The 17,731-nt window shown below is 38.0% G+C and overlaps 1 protein-coding gene across 1 annotated transcript in view; it reads left to right on the top strand.

Annotated features, from left to right (window-relative positions):
- Window positions 1-17,731, top strand: part of ITPR2 (inositol 1,4,5-trisphosphate receptor type 2) — a 589,478-nt gene that overhangs the window by 463,143 nt on the left and 108,604 nt on the right. Inside the window, exons 47-49 of the mRNA XM_027541575.1 lie at window positions 1,685-1,877; window positions 4,451-4,576; window positions 14,455-14,630. Coding sequence (XP_027397376.1) covers window positions 1,685-1,877; window positions 4,451-4,576; window positions 14,455-14,630 — 495 coding nt within the window. The remainder of the gene's footprint in view (window positions 1-1,684; window positions 1,878-4,450; window positions 4,577-14,454; window positions 14,631-17,731) is intronic.

Genomic DNA, 17,731 nt, shown 5'->3' with positions numbered 1-17,731 from the left:
ACATATCATTTAGGATAGTTTCAATTACAAGTAACAAAATACCAGGCTGCTGCTGCTGCTGCTAAGTCGAGTTAGTCGTGTCCGACTCTGTGCGACCCCATAGACAGCAGCCCACCAGGCTCCCCCGTCCCTGGGATTCTCCAGGCAAGAACACTGGAGTGGGTCACCATTTCCTTCTCCAATGCATGAAAGTGAAAAGGGAAAGTGAAGTCACTCAGTCGTGTCCGACTCTTTGCGACCCCATGGACTGCAGCCCACCAGGCTCCTCTGTCCATGGGATTTTCCAGGCAAGAGTACTGGAGTGGGGTGCCATTGCCTTCTCCAAATACCAGGCTAACAGTTTTTAAACAATAAAAATATTTGATTTTCCCTCATAATGGGAAGTCTGGAGGTACCAGTAGTTCTATAATTGATTCAGTGACGCAGTGATGTCTTCAAACACTCCGACCTTTTCCATATTCTCAGCTAAGTCTTTCTTATTATGTGGGTGCTGTCTCACCTCATGGTTGCAAAATGGCTGCCAGAATTTCAAGTAGCATTATCAGCTTTTTTTCTAAGCAGGGAGAAAGAGGGTACTGATGAAAAAGAGCTGTTGTGTTGTATATTTGATCTTTTGTTTGTCTCACATGGCTTCTGTCTTTTCTAGAGGGAAAATCTCCCTTGAGAACACCTCCAGCCCCAGGATATTTCTCCTTATGCCTCATTTTCCAGAAATAGGTCAAGTGCTCATCACCATACCAGTCAGTAGCACAGGGAGATAGAATGACTCTTTTAGCTTAGACTAATTTCTGATTAATTTTTGAGGGCTAGATAGAGTATATAAATATGAACCTTGACAGGTAGTCTGCACGAACCCTTGTGACATAGGGACTCTATATTAAATCATTTAACTTGTTGTTCTGTCTAAAGCTACACTGTGATCAGGGCTTCCCAGGCGGCCTAGTGCTCCTGCCAGTGCAGGAGATGCAGGTTTCATCCCTGGTCTAAGAAGATCCCCTGGAGAAGGAAATGGCAACCCACTCCTGAATTCTTGCTTGAGAACTCCATGGACAGAGTCCAGGGGGTCACAAAGAGTCAGATATGACTCAGCAACTAAACACAAACTGTAACCAATACCAAATTAGAGAAGTTCAAAAACAACAAATATTCACATCTGAGTGTATGCTTGAATGAATATTACACATAAAAATATGTTTGCCATTATCAGGAAAACATTTTAATGACATAAAACATTTTTCTCTGTAGAACACAGGGAACATTATGTTGAATATGTCATTTGTTCCCCAGTAGCCATTTTTAGGAAGAATAGGCTAAGAGCAGGATGAAAATATAACAAGTGCTCTGCTTAAGGTTACATAGCCAGCCACTTCCCAGTGAAGACCCTCTCAGTTCTCTGATGTACTTCATGAAGATCAAAATGGGTGGCAAGAGTTTAATGTTAATTGAGAAAGAATAGAGATTTTGGTTTTTGTTATTTACAGTGAAGTATAATACTTATGATACATTAGTCTGATTAATTTCTCTCATTTAAGAGAATAATATACAGGACTATTTCAGATATTTCAAGTTGGCATATTTTTTTATAGCTGCATTCATGAAGTATCATTATTGAAGTCATGCTAAAAGCAGAAAGTAGTCTAAGATTCTCCAAAGCTTAAAACAAATGCAAATTAATGTTTTTCAGATTGTTCGACATGACAGGACAATGGAACAAATAGTATTTCCTGTCCCCAACATATGTGAATACCTCACGCGAGAATCCAAGTGTCGCGTATTCAACACCACGGAGAGGGATGAACAGGGAAGTAAAGTGAATGACTTTTTCCAGCAAACTGAAGATCTCTACAATGAGATGAAGTGGCAGAAGAAAATCAGGAGTAAGTACAATGAACTGAAATGATCTGAGCATAATGAAAATGTTTTGAGCATAATGATAGATACACTAGTACTTTGGGATACATGACAGTGTTCGTTTCAATTGGCTCTTAATTTCTTGCTGTCTGATGTTACTGAAATCACTTATAAGCTTAAGCATGTAAGCTCTGTCTACAGTTGGAGCCAAGACACCTGTGGCTTAAGGAACATAGAAGGTTCTGACTAATTAGATCATCTTTTAGTACTGATCCTATAGTTTTACAAATATTATGACATCCAAGTTTGCAGCTGTGGGTTTCAGCTGTGGAGCAGCTGCAGGTTTGAAGTCCATGAATAGGCCTTGACCGGCCTTAACAATCAGTGAATGGAGTGGAGAGATCCTGGCATAGGCATGCCTGTCCTCTTGTATCTGTGATCTTATAATCAGGTAGACTGTTGAGTGTTTTTTCTGAGACTCATTCCTTTTTTCAACATATCTGAATCTTGCCAAGTGGAAGTAAAAATTGTGTGACACTTGTATTCAAATCGGGCAAGGTTATAATGTAACACTTAAAAGTTACCGTCTTATAGTTCCTGTTGCATATTTCTCAGGTTTAAGTCTATTTGGAAATATTATGTAACAACCAAAATGGGAAAACAATCTGAAAAAGAATAGATACGTGTATATGTATAACTGAATCACTTTGCTGTGCACCTGAAATCAACACAACCTTGTTAATCAACTACACTCCAATAGGTTTTAAAAAGTTTTTAATCAGACTGTGAAAGGATTGAAAATTTTTCAATTCTAAAATAAACTTTACTTTCCCAGATGAAAAATATCATGAGTTTTTAATAAAAATCGTTGGGGTAAAACTTTTGATTAGGTCTTTTCTGACTATTGGAGAGATTTTCCAGACAACAGGCGTATGTTCTCAATACTTCTGTTCAACAGTGTTGCATCATTTTAGTATCCTGGGAATGTCAGTGATTATGGTTTATGAATTTGGTTGAGCTTGAGACATAACATCCTTGAATAAAGACTGTAGCATGCATTTTCAGACTTTCTTAGCAGGATATTTGAAAAAAAATAAAGCAATTACTCTCCCTTAGCACTTTCCTATGAAGAACCTTATGGAATTCAGAGAAACTTAGGTATTCATAGTACATAACAGAAACTCAATTTGAAAATCATTCATTTTATTCCTGACAAAAAGTAAATTGGATAATGAGCTAGTGCTTGTGGGGTCTGTGTTTTTGAGATAAATATTTTGTCATTTGTAAAGAAAAAAAAAAAAACCCTTAAAATAATTTCCAATATACAGTTTACTTTTAAAATTTGGAAGTAGCTTATGATGAGGTTTTAGACAGAATCTAATTCAGTTGATGGATTTGTTGTTACAAATGTATGTATCAACATCTTCTAATTTTGTCTTAATATTCTGCTTTTTAAAATGAGGACTCCTAATTCAGGAGCGATGAGAATGCAAATGCTTACAATTTATGATACATTAGTCAACTAAATGCCGTAGCTAATCATAGCCTACTCCAGTGTTGGAATGCTCTATTCCAAGAGAAAGAAAACAAGATGTACTGAAGGGAAGTCTAGTTTATAAGTAAGCAGCAGACTTGAGATTGGAATTCACAGAACATACTTTGAAAAGCTTAAAATTTCTATTTGAAAATTGAGATGGCTTTTCTCCTCAATTGACTCTTAATATTTTAAATCTAATGTTAAACTATTAAAAGTTAGACAGTGGACAAGACCTGAATATGTTGTGTGACAAACTCGTATGCATGACGTGTCTGTTCAGTTCTTTAGGAGAGGTGAAAGAAACTGAGTTTTGGCTTATGTAAATTTTATTCGGTAGATGCATCTATCAATTCATTTCTGGTGGCAGATACAGAATCCCATTTCTGAAAATATTCAGCAAAACCTCTCCCACTTATTGGTAGTTTTGGTTGTATCTTTCACTTACTTTTGCTGTTGCAAACCCAACAACTTCTTGGGAAGCATAAAGGTTTAAATCTTAGGTAATATTATAAATCACTAGTTCCCAGTAAGCAGTGCTGTGCCATGCTATTAAGTTTCAGAGTTTCAGGTAACTGTGACTGTGATTTGAAACTTTCACCAGAGATACATCTGTGCAAAGGGTAAGGGTGTTATTTTACTTTAAGACAGGGGAGTGAGACCAGTTAATTGATATTACTAAATTACACAGCAATGTATACCATTCCATTAAAAGGGGCTCCAGGTGACTGCTAAACTGCCTTCCCTCAACCTGCTCTAGGGATATAGTAAAGAGAATTAACCCAGAGTCATCTTTTCTGGCCAGAATTAGCAGTTGCAGAATTACTCACCCTTCTACAATAGCTTAGGTGTAAACTGGCTAAAGAAAAGAAGGAATCAAATGGAAAACTCCTTTATGGTATTGATGATAAATATTCTAAAATAAGTTGCATTAAATGTTTGTTTATATATGCTTTTATAGTAGTTTGCAAAAATGCACTTAGAAAGATGTTATTTCAGTAGGGCTCTGGTATTGAAATCAAAATTCATTTTCTGTTCTGTCCCACCGTGCCTCTTTCTTACTAGGTAATCCTGCCCTGTTCTGGTTCTCAAGGCATATTTCTCTTTGGGGGAGCATCTCCTTCAACCTGGCTGTGTTCATCAACTTAGCTGTGGCTCTCTTCTACCCATTTGGGGACGATGGAGATGAAGGCAAGTGCTTGTCTGTCTTTAAATTATAAGTATCTTAGAGTCTAAAAACAATACTTTTGATGCATGCCTCAACTATTTAGACCTTCCCAGTTACAACAATTTCATTCTTAAATAGCTTTTCTCTATTCACTGGAAACAGAATTATTGTAAGTAGAATAGGCAGAAAATGATGGTCAATATAAATATTTTTCAAGAAGTTCATATACAGCAGAGCTGTATTGATAAATAAGGCAAGAAAAATATTTCTACCTTACTTTGTGAGCAAAAGCATTTTATGTATCATCTCAATCTTATAAATACATGGGAAAGTGAGAGATGTATGCCAAAATGTTGATTGTGATTATCTTAAGTAGTAGAATCTCTATTTTACTCTCTTTTCTTTGCTTTTGGTATTGTCTAAGGATTCTACAGTGAGCATGCAGATAATTTGAAAAATTATTTTAAATGTATAGCATAAGGCAGATTATAATAATAGAGCACAAAGGATATTGACCATGAAGTTAATATTATCAAACTGCTGATACATGCGAAAGCAAAGACAAGAAAAATTATCCCATGTTAAGTGAAACGGAAAATAGGAGGAGGATACACTAAAGGCTGTGGAAATTAAGTTTTCTTTAAATCTGGCAAAAGAACGTGGGAGAATATGTCACAATCTGTATCCTGATTGGGATACAATCAGGTAGATAACTTTGGAAGGGGCATTGAAAGAATGGCTCAGAGGACAGGATGAGAGATACCAGCAAATAATAACCACAAGATGCTTTTGTATCTCATCAGTTTATAGGATTATGTGAGAATTTAATGAGATGTTGTAGGTAAAGCATTAAGAATAGCAACTAGTAATAATATACCAAAAAATAAAACTTGAATTTGCCACTCATCTTCAACTATTTACATAGCACTTACATTTTATCTGGGCTTCCCTGGTGGCTCAGACAGTAAAGAATCTGCTTGTAATGCAGGAAACACAGGTTCAATTGAGGTTGGGAGATCCCCTGGAGAAGGAAATGGCAACCCACTCCAGTATTGTTGCCTGGAGAACTTCCTGGACAGAGGAGCCTGGTGACCTGTAGTCCATGGGGTCACAAAGAGTCAGACACGACTGAGCGATTAACACTACTACTACTAATCATTTGATAAAGCTTAGCTGTTGTTGTTACAAGATGAATATTAATACTACAAAGGGAAGCTCAGTGGAAATGAGGGTAAGAGAAGAGCAAGAGATATTTAAACCTATTTCAGATGTGAGTAGGAAGAGGAGTGAGCAGGAAGGGAAATGGGAGTGCAGAAGTAATTTGCTATTTCTAAGGTCTGTTACAGATGGCAGATAGTAAAATTCTAGCCTTTGGGTATAATCTGAGTAGTTATAGAAAGGTTTGATTTTTTTTAGAAGGTACGCCAGTGCTAATAAAAGGATATTTGACAAGGGAGTAGATGTGTGAGTTAAAAAAGCAATGAAAACATAGCAAATATTTGGCCGTCCATTGTGGGGAAGTTGCAAATACAGCAGGAAGTGGAAACAGCTCTCTTCACTGTGTTTAGTCTCATTTAGTGATGATAGCCCTCTTGGCACAAAAGAACCTAACTTTCCTAAGGAGAGAAGTCCAGCCTGAAATGATAAATTAGTATCATCTACATAAGGAATGCTAACTAGATTGTAGCATCCGGGTAAATAGAGCATAAAGTCTTAGATATAGAAGCAGTTCTGGAAATTATCTAATATCAAATCATCATTGACACATAAAGAGATGGAAGCCCAGAGAACGGCAGATCTAAGACTAGATGGTTAAAGCATTTGTTTGTGCTCTCAGACTTTTCTGCAGGATGATTAGGTTAGAAGCGTGTCAATAACAGGTGCCCCTTTATACAGGGGCATCATCTTCCCTAAGTTCTATTCCATCATATACCTTACAAGACCACCAGAGCCAAAGTATATAGCCTGTTCTGCTACCTATTATACGTTAAATATGATGGCGATGGGCACAGGTACCCCTCTGTACATCTACACTTTACTCATTCAGGAGAAAGTAAAGCATCTGATGTATTTTTTCATATTTGCCTAATAACAGTTGTAACAGTATTGCTAATGATGATAATAGCAACTGTTATTGTTTACTGTTTAAATTGGATCAGGCAAAGTGCTAAGCACAATGCATACATAATTCCATGTAATCTTCCTGACAGTTCTATAAAGTAAGTACTTCATCCTTCTGGATGAAGAACTTGAGGCTTTGGAAGATTTGACCAGTAATTCGGGAGTCTGGAAATACATACTTTTTAACAAGTTTCTGGAGGTGTTACTAATACAACTGGTCCTTGAACAAGAACTTGAAACCACATATATTGGTAAAACTGGGAATGAGGCTCCAGCCTCAGAAAGAAATAGACCCCATAGACTTAGCCTGCCAGGCTCCTCTGTCCGTGGAATTCACCAGGCAAGAATACTGGAGTGGGTTGCCATTTCCTTCTCCAGAAGATCTTCCCGACCCAGGAATTGAACCCAGGTCTCCTGCATTGCAGGCAGACACTTTAACCTCTGAGCCACCAGGGAAGCAGAAAGAAATAAGACCAAAAAAGACAAGGCAGGAAGACGAGGTATGTCCTCTTCAGGTGCAGGTGTGCACTGTACTCTTCAGATGGGACTGAATAGAGGTGAACAGCAGTAACCAAGGTGGAGGCTCACTCCTAAGTATCTGGGTGTGGGTATGGCACTAAGGGGGAAGGGAAAGCATGAGCTGCCATTTTGGCAGTATGGAACCCCAAGGTTATATTTGGATAATCTGATTACAGTTCTAGATGAGTTATTTAATTATAGCTCCATGAATAAGGTTACAGTTTTGATCAGGATTAGCTGAGCGCTGTGCATAGCTGGGAAGGCTGAGAAAGCAAAGTTAAGACTGATTACTATACTTGGCCATCAGAACTGGCTGGAGAAGGTAAATTCTGTGCTGGACATGCAAGTCTCTAACGGTGGATTTTGTCAAGCATAGACTGGATGACTCCTTGGCTGGGATGCTTTGAGATGATTTAAAGATGAATTAGTTGATCATTAAGATTCCTTCTAAAAAGTGCTACAGAAAATAATGGGAATGTGTCAAAGAACACAGGATTCAACTTGAAAGGTCTCCCAGTGGCCAAGTCTGTGGAAATTTTGAGATAAAAATGGTTACAGTAATACATAATAACCCACAGAATAAAATAAGAATCCGGGAATCCTCCTGGTAGAGGAGAAAGCTCTTCCTTACAATAGTATTCCTGTTAATCAGTGTAGGAAGAGTAATAGAAATAGAATGTTGCTGTTTGGCAAATACCATATAATAGCAATAACCATCACCTGATGCTAAAATTAATAGAGAAGTGTTAGATGAGAAAGTATAATGAGAAACAGGATATTGATGTAGTCAAAGTATTTCCCCATAATATACTTATTATGAAAGAGAGTGACTTTAAAGTGGAGAAATCACTTTAATTATGTGATCAATGTTAATGTCACCAGTGAAGAGACAGCAACATCAGGTGCCTCTTGACATGATGTGCTGATAAGGATATGGCATCTTGGACAAAAACGCGTAAAGTGAGGAAATTTCAGACAAATCCAGAATGAGAAATATTCTACAAAATAATTGGCCAGTACTCTTGAAGCTTGTGAAGTCAAAGGAGTGCTGAGGAATTAAAAGAGACTAAGAGACATGACAGCTAAATGTGATGTGTGATCCTGGTTCAGAAAAGAAGACATATTTGTGCAGTTCATGAACTTGGAATAAAGGTCTGTAGATTAAAGCGGTTGCTGTTCAGTCACTAAGTGTCCAACTCTGTGACTCCATGGACTGCAGCACTCCAGGCTCCTCTGTCCTCCACTATCTTCTGGGGTTTATTCAAATTCATGTCCATAGAGTCAGTGATGGTATCTAACCATCCCATCCTCTGCTGTCCCCTTCTCCTGTTGTCTTCAATCTTTTCCATCATCAGAGTCTTTTCCGTGAGTCAGCTCTTGACATCAAGTAGCCAAAGTATTGGAGCTTCAGCTTCAGCATCAGTCCTTCCAATGAATATTCAGGGTTGATTTCCTTTTGGATTGACTGGTTTGATCTCCTTGCAGTCCAGGGACTCTGAACAGTCTTCTCCAGCACCACAATTTGAAAACATCAGTTCTGTGGTGCTCAGCCTTCTTTATGGTCTAACTCTATTAATGTAATATATCATATTAATTTCTGGACATTGATCATTGTTGTGTGATTATGTAAGGTGTCAATATTTGGGGAAGCCAGGTAAAGAGACAATGAGAATTTTGTATTATATTTGCAACTGTAACATTAGTCAGAAAAAGTTCTAAAATAAAAAGTTAAAAAAGAAAAAATAAGTAAATATGAGGATTCCATCCAGCTCTGAGGTTCCTGGATTCTGGGTAGAAGTTGATCACAAAATCACCTGGTGAATCCTGAGCCAGAAAAAAAGACCTGTGGTCCAAACAGGCCACCTTTTCCAACCCCAGATCCTAATACAAGCTGCTCTGGAGTCACTTTGGCTTATGTGTCAGGTGAGGACAGAGAGGCTGGCAGCGGGGGGAATGGGCTGTGTATGCTGTCTCCAAGGGTATTTTCCAGCCTGAACACACAGTGAGTTTGTGGGAATCACTTGTGTCCAGATATCTGGTTCATGCTTAGGTTATAATATTAACTGAGGGAACAGTGTCTGCCTTCAACCAGGGTAGTAGCGTACGATAATAAAAGGGAGATACTTAGTGGAAGGTGATTCTCAGAGTACCAGCTTGTAATACGTCCACCCTCCCAACCCCTACTGCAAATAATCTCCTTCCGTAGTCAGGCTTTGCAGATCTTTCTTTGAATGCCTTCAAGAATCCAGGGCCTTTTGGTGTGGGTTTTGGTGTGGGTTTCCTTGTTTGGTTGATTAGTTTATATGCTTAAAATGTGCTTCTCTAAAAATGAAACTTTTGCCAAAGTTAGGGAATGAGGTCATGCTGGTTGTGGCTGAAGCCACAGCTATCGATGCTAGGGAATCTCCTAGATGTCCACTCAGAAGTTGAACATTGCCATGCCAACCATCCCTGCCCAGTTTGGCAAAGGCAGAGGGGTTAGCAGAGAACTGTGCCTTCTTTTATCCATTTAGCCGAAGAAGGCAATGGCACCCCACTCCAGTACTCTTGCCTGGAAAATCCAATGGACGGAGGAGCCTGGTAGACTGCAGTCCATGGGGTCTGTAGGAGTCAGACACGACTGAGCGACTTCACTTTCACTTTTCACTTTCATGCATTGGAGAAGGAAATGGCAACCCACTCCAGTGTTCTTGCCTGGAGAATCCCAGGGACGGGGAGCCTGGTGGGCTGCCGTCTATGGGGTTGCACAGAGTCGGACACGACTGAAGAGACTTAGCAGCAGCAGCAGCAGCATATCCATTTAGCATGTGATTTTTTAAAAATACTGTGTTCAAATTTGGAATGTCATTCTTTTTCCCTCAAGTGCTTTGTGTTAAAGGAAATAAATCTTCAAGGTGATTTTAATTCATTCACCTTAATAGCAACCACTGATAGAGTGTGGCTGGATGCCAGACACTGTGCTCGACCCTAGAGATACAAACACTGGGAAAACTGACCTTGTCCTCAAGGAGCTTATAGTCTAGTTAAAGGATGAAGAAGGGAATGAGACACAGTAGTAAAGAACACCCATAGATTTGTCTAATTTGCATTAGCCAGATTGAGAAGGGGGAAATAGGAAATTCTTACAAGTCTCTGCTGGAGGCTGAGGAGTGGAGAGAGGGGAGTAAGATGCAGCGTGTTTTATAAGTTAGCAGTACCCAATCTTTTTGGCTTCCCTGATGCCTCACAGCTAAGGAATCTTCCTGCAGTTCAGGAGAAATAGTTTGATTCCCAAGTTGGGAAGATTCCCTGGAGGAAAGCATGGCAACCCACTCCAGTATTCCTGCCTGGAGAATCCCATGGACAGAGGAACCTAGTGGGCTACAGTCCTTGGGGTTGCAAAGATTTGGACATGACTGAAGCAACTTAGCATGCACACACAACTTTTTGGCACCAGGGACCAGTTTCATAGAAGACAGTTTTTCCCTAGACCATGGCATGTGAGCTATGGAGAGTGGCTGTAAATACAGATGAAGCTTCACTCGCTCAGTACTGGTTTGTGGCCCAGGGATTGGGAACCCCTGCTATAAGTAAACTTAAAACAAGTCAGTGTGAAGTAGATAGGAGAGTAGAATTGAAGTCTCCAGTGTTTCTGTTTGAATTTTCTTTTATTACGGACAAGTGTTATACTCTAATATTTTAAAATGTATAAAGTGAATTCTTAAATTTTTTTCTATTATAAAATAAGGCACGATCATTATAGAAAATTAATACAAACATCAAGAAGACAGTCCCCTCTTTCCACCATTAATGGATTAAAAAATGGCTTTGATAGTCTACTGTTTTCTAAAGTTTGTCAGAGGATTTCAGTTTATTTTTCTAGCTGAAGATCAAATCTTCAGCTAAAAACCAATATGATCATTCTTACAAAATATAATTACAAATTGTTGTCAATTGAAAATAGTGTAAATAGCCATTTAAGTAACTTTTAAATTTATTTACCCTTCACAAATACATACTTAACATTAAACTATATGCAGGAGCCTGGTGGGCTGCCATCTATGGGGTCGCACAGAGTCAGACACAACTGAAGCGACTTAGCAGCAGCAGCAGCAGCAGCAGGGTACTAAGCTAGACACTGTTTGAGTTCTCTCTACAAAGGGATCAAATGTCCAGTTTTAAGTTCATGGTTATAATTTCTCATTGGATCAAGAGGAAATCTCAGCAAGCCAGGTCCTGTCTGAGAAAGGGTGGTCAAGTTGTGGTTAGCTTCTCAGGCATTAGTGACCATGCACAGCGTGACTGTCAGTGCCAAAGTTGGGACTTTTAAAATAAGAATGTCACACCAAGACGTTGCTTATGAATTATACCGAAGAATCTAGCGATTGGATGAGAGTTAAGTGTGCAAAGATGTTGGCAGTTTTACTAAACTTAAGAGTGAAGCTCCACAACTTGGGGAATTTATAACTAGAGATGGACTTACTCAAAACGAGCTCACAGGTTATGTTTCTGTTTGTAGTCAACAAATAATTGGTGCTTCCCAGGTGGCACTAAAGAACCTGCCTGCCAACGCAGGAGATGGAAGAGACTTGGGTTCGATCCCTGGGTCAGGAAGATCCCCCAGAGGAGGGAATGGCTACCCACTTCAGTATTCTTGTCTGGAGAATTCCATGAACAGAGGAGCCTGCCATGCCCATGGGGTTGCAGAGTCGGACACGACTAAGCAACTAACACTTTTACTTTCACACACACATATATATAAATACACTTATGTGTTTTAACAGTGAAAGTTTAGGTGTGTTTCATTAAAAAATGGATATTTTACATTCTGAATCTATAACTTAAAAACACTTTTTAAACTTTATTTATTTATTTTTGGCTGTGCTGGGCCTCCGTTGCTGCTCACAGGCTTTCTCTAGTTGTGGCGAGCAGGGGCTACTCTTCACTGCAGTGAGAGAGCTTCTCACTGTGGTGGCTTCTGCTCTTGCAGAGCACACAGGTTGCAAAGAGTCCTTCAGTGGTTGCAGCACTTGGACTCCCAGACTCTAGAGCACAGACTCAATAGTTGAGGCACAAGGGCCTAGTAGCTCAGAGGCACGTGGGATCTTCCTGCATCAGGAATTGAACCCGTGTCTCCTGCATTGGCAGGCAGATTCTTTACCCCTAAGCCACCTTAAGAACTTGATAATAATTTAACAGGACAAGACATGAGTTCAGTGCTTGATTCCAAATGACTTACCTGAACGAGTGGAAAATCCCTGTTTTGTCATCTCCCCTCTGACTTCATCAGCCTAAATTAGGCCAAGAGTGTTCCCCCTTAATTTACTTCTGCAAATATAGCATCGCTTGACCATCAGAGGGGGATTCCTTGAATACACATGTCAGTGCAAACATTAATAAATTGTCCTTTTTAAAAAAGGAAATGTATTTATAAACCCCTTCTGGGGCCATTTCTAAAGAAACTTTTGTTGCAATGGAGTTTAGTTTTGAAACATTTGGAGTTTTGTTTTCTGATGAAGTAAATAGCTGAACATTATTTTTAGAAGTTGAAAAACACACACATATACCTATGCATTCATACACATAAACGCACTTGTGTGTTTTAACAGTTAAAGCTTAGGTCTGTTTCATTAAAAAGTAGAGAGTGTGCATTCTGAATTCTTTAATATAATATAAAAACTTGATTATAATAAAACAGGACAAGGTACGAGTTCAGGGCCTGATTCCATTTGATTTAGCTGAATAGTTGATGGCCATTAATCATGCATTTTGAATTAAGATTTCCAAAATGAGAAATCCCTATCCAAAGCATCTAGCATGACTCCCTCTGGAAAGAAAGACACACAAGTTTCAGAACTAATGTAAGGAGCATTGACTAGTGAGTATTTTAGCAGCCTGGGATTCATCACAAGCTTTCTGGAAATGTAGGTGGTGCTTGTGGTAAAGAATCCACCTGCCAACTCAGGAGACTTAAGAGATGATGGTTCAATCCCTAAGTCCAGAAGATCCCCTGGAGGAGGAAATGGCAATCTACTCCAGTATTCTTGCCTGGAAAATCCCATGGACAGAGGAGCTGGGGGTGGGAGGGGGCTACATTCTATAAGATCATGAAGAGTCAGACACCACTGAGTGTCTGAGTACAACAAATAATGAATAATGTGTACAAAGACATCTCCTCTAAATATACAGTGTGTTCAGTTCAGTCACTGAGTTGTGTCCAACTCTGTGAACCCATGGACTGCAGCACGCCAGGCTTCCATGTCCATCACCAACTCCCAGAGCCTACTCAAACTCATGTCCATCGCGTCGGTGATGCCATCCAACCATCTCATCCTCTGTTGTTCCCTTCTCTTTGCGCCTTCAATCTTTCCCAGCAACAGGGTCTTTTTCAATGAGTCAGTTCTTCGCATCGGGTGGCCAAAGTATTGGAGTTTCAGCTTCAGCATCAGTCCTTCCAATGAATATTCAGGACTGATCTCCTTTAGGATGGACTGGTTGGATCTCCTTGCAATCCAAGGGACTCTCATGAGTCTTCTCCAACACCACAGTTCAAAAGCATCAATTCTTCAGTGCTCAACTTTCTTTATAGTCCAACTCTCAGATCCATACTGACTACTGGAAAAACCATAGCTTTGACTAGACGGACCTTTTTTGAAGTAATGTCTCTGCTCTTTAATATGCTGTCTAGGTTGATCATAGCTTTTCTTCCAAAGAGCAAGCATCTTTTAATTTCATGGCTGCAGTCACCATCTGCAGTGATTTTGGAGCCCCCCAAAATAGTCTGTCACTGTTTCCATTGTTTCCCCGTCTATTTTCCATGAAGCGATGGGACCGGATGCCATGATCTTAGTTTTCTGAATGTAGAGTGGGTTACTTTGAAATTCAGTGTTTTACAACTTGTCTTGCTCTATTATATGAAATTGGTTCAGTTCTGTCCCTCAGTCATGTCCAACTGTTTGTGACCCCGTGAACTGCACCACATCAGGCTTCCCTGTCCATCACCAACTCCTGGAGCTTGCTCAGACTCATGTCCATCAAGTTGCTGATGCCATCCAACCATCTCATCCTCTGTTGTCCCCTTCTTCTCCTGCCTTCAATCTTTCCCTGCATCAGGGTCTTTTCCAATGAGTCAGTTCTTCACATCAGGTGGCCAAAGTATTGGAGTTTCATATATATATATAAAATATATAAAATATATAAAATATATAAAATAGAGTGGCAAATGATTTAACATGTTCCAGTTCTGTTCTTAGTAAAAATAAACTCCTTCCACATTTTACAGGTACTCTTTCACCGACGTTCTCAATTCTGCTTTGGATAGCAGTGGCAATCTGCACATCTATGCTGTTTTTCTTCTCCAAGCCTGTGGGTATTCGGCCATTTCTTGTGTCAGTAATGCTCAGATCAATATATACAATAGGTCTTGGGCCTACATTAATACTTCTTGGTGCAGCAAATGTAAGTACTTTATTTAGTTTTGTACTGTTTTAGATTAATTAAAAGTGTACTAAATATAAAAGCATAACTCTATGCTTTAACTCTGTAAATAAATTCTAATTTATTGTGAATCCAAATTAAATTGAGTTTAATGTGTACCTTCTTCACTGACTTTTTAGAGAAAGAAAAAATGGCAAGTGAAAATTTTATATATTTAGGATGGTAGCATTTGGGGCATGACCCAGTTCTGCACTCAATTTAACCCAATCCAATTTTAATGCTTTCGGCATCCTATATGGGCAGCTATTGACAAAAATGACTCCGAATGACTGTTAACATTCTAAAGTAACTTCTAAATCATCCAAGAAAGATTAAATTATATTCAGTAGAATTTTAGAAGTGAGTATCTTTTATAAAATGACCAAAGGAAAAGGATCGCTACAAGAGAAAATAGGAAATTGGGCTTTTTTAATGTGAACACCACCTATTAACTTGTGAAAGACATAGATGAGATTAAGTTTTTTTTTTTTTCGCTGTATTTTAAAATATTAGAACAAGGGAGCACATTTCACAACCTTACTAGGTAAGTTTAGGATAAGTAAGCCAGACTACTATTGCAGATAGCAGTAATTTTGCCCAAGTGATAAAATTTTAAAGGGACGAAACAACTTTCTGTGTGGCACAGATGAAAAGGGATATTAAGAAACAATAAATCACCAGGTTGATGAAAGAACAAGTTGCCATGTAGGCAAATAAATCTTGCTAATATGTCCACTGCATGCCTAAGCACTTTCTATACTTTTAACTGCATTTCTAGCATAATGTCCTATATTCTGGTGTCTGTGTATCTGTATCTGGTATCTCCCCTTCTACGTAAGTTTTTAAGAAGAATGAGTAATCATTCAAAGTCTGGAACATGATTGGTACTCAACAAATGTTTCTTAAGTAAATTAAGTAATGAGTGAGTAGATGAATGGGTGAAAGATTATCTTTGTATTCTTACACAATTACAGTGCCTCGCCATAAAAAATGTGGCAAATATATATTGAAAATGAAATAATCAACTGAAGTTCTGAGAATTATAAAGCTGAGCTAGTATGGCCAAATCTATGTTTGTGATCTCTATTATAATTCTTCAAAAATTGAACGTGATATATATGACAGATATGTACATATATATGTGGTGGATACATATATACATATATGTATATGACAGATATACTCTCTGTCTGACCTGGCATGCTATAGTCCATGGGGTCGCAAAGAGTCAGACAGGACAGAATGACTGAACTAAACTGAACTGATATGACAGATATATTTATATGTTTATATATATTAAACTAGAACATTCAGGTCACCATATTACCAATTATTCTGCAATCATTGTGAATAAAGTGAAGTATACTCTACATACAAAGAGTTTATCAGTAAAAATTCTGTAAAGTACCAAATATATTTTTCTATAAGTTTCTTGAGGGCAGAGGTTGTCACATTCGTAGATATAATCCTGTCCACCTCAATCCTTGCCCCATTTTACTTTACCTTAATACCTAGTACTTAAATATTCAAAAATGGTTTACATGAATTGAACTTGTACTTTTTGTGCTTTAGAAATAAGCTAATTTTGCAATATTTCCAGCAGGTGAGTTAAGGAATCTTCATGGCTTTTTCTGATTTTTTCTAAGCCTATTACTACTTACAGCTTATTATTTTTTCTTTAAAAAACTCAATGACTATTGAACCCTATTATTTGAAGAAGCAAATAATATGCATAAAGTAATAGCTGATTCTCAATAAGACATTAATCCAAGTGAGAAAATTCAAATTTGATCAGTGAAATAATAGCTAGACAGAGTTTGACCCAAAATAACAGCATATATTGGGTCTCCAATAGAGGATTTATGTTCTTGTCATCCAGAAGTTTCAAGAATATATAAAGAAATAGGAATAACATTTTATAGTCTATTGGTAAAATCGAAACCATTAGGAATATTTTCCCCCTCGGGAGACAGGATAAAAAGATAACTTCTGCCTAGTTTGGTGAAAATAGTTCCAATATAAGAAATGACTGTTTGTTTGACTGACAAGTTTTATACTTTAATTTCTTCATGAGAAGAAATATACCTGGAGATAAAACTTTCTTATTAACTTTGTCAATCTGTGGTACTCTGAAGCATTCAGAGCATAAAACACTTACTTGCACAACCCCTAAATAATGCATTATTATCTGCCTGTCTAGAGCATGTTGACTGAAAAAAAAATAATCAGCTTTCATTTGGGACAAATTAAATGGAATAATTATAATTTTGATATGATAAATATTGATAGAGTTTTTATCTATAGTTTTGATATTATACAGTTAAATAGAAATGTTTTAGTGAATATCATTTATTTTAACATTTAACGTACAGGATCATTACAGGAACTATCTATGGTTTACCATTTCCTAGGAGGTAGGGGGAAAAAAAAAAACAAATCAATCATGTTTGTACCTTAGATCTTAACATATTTAGTAACTTAATTTGCACTTAAAACATTGCGTTGTATAACACGTGGAACTGTAATTACTAAAGTTATAGGTATGAGAAACAGGAAAAAAATGTCTACCTGAGAGTCAAGACTTAGTGAGAATCAGAATTTCAGACCTTAGGCAAATAGCATGCCTCAGAATTTCATTCTTTTCATCAGTAAAATGGGTTTTTGAGAAGATCAGTTCAGGAGATTAGTGTGAAGATTTAAAAAAGAACAGCAGCAGTAATAATGATAAAACAGCAATAAAGGCTGGTGTTTACTAGGTACCTAATATGTGAAGTAGCATTTAATTGTAGAACGTTGCTGTCATGATCCTTAAAGTGTTTGTGTTTTGGTTCGCAGGAACTTGTTTGTTTCTGACTCAGTGTCTTTCACAGTTTTAAGCAAATACAGAAAGTTCCTTTTTTTGGAAAAGGAATCAAGTGGGAGGAAAAGCCTCGATCTGTGTTATGAGCACTTCATATTATCAGTTTCTGCTTATTATGATGCTTCATCTTTACTAGGTTCTAAAAAATGTTTTATTTAGTTTGCAGATAGCTTCTCTTGTCTTGTCACAGGGGTTAGTTATCTCACTAGTTGAGATGCTTAAA

Source organism: Bos indicus x Bos taurus, chromosome 5, assembly GCF_003369695.1.
Source record: "Bos indicus x Bos taurus breed Angus x Brahman F1 hybrid chromosome 5, Bos_hybrid_MaternalHap_v2.0, whole genome shotgun sequence".
In the NCBI taxonomy this organism is placed as follows: Eukaryota; Metazoa; Chordata; class Mammalia; order Artiodactyla; family Bovidae; genus Bos; species Bos indicus x Bos taurus.
Note: the sequence above shows the minus strand (reverse complement) of the source record. Positions and strands in the feature narration are given on the sequence as shown.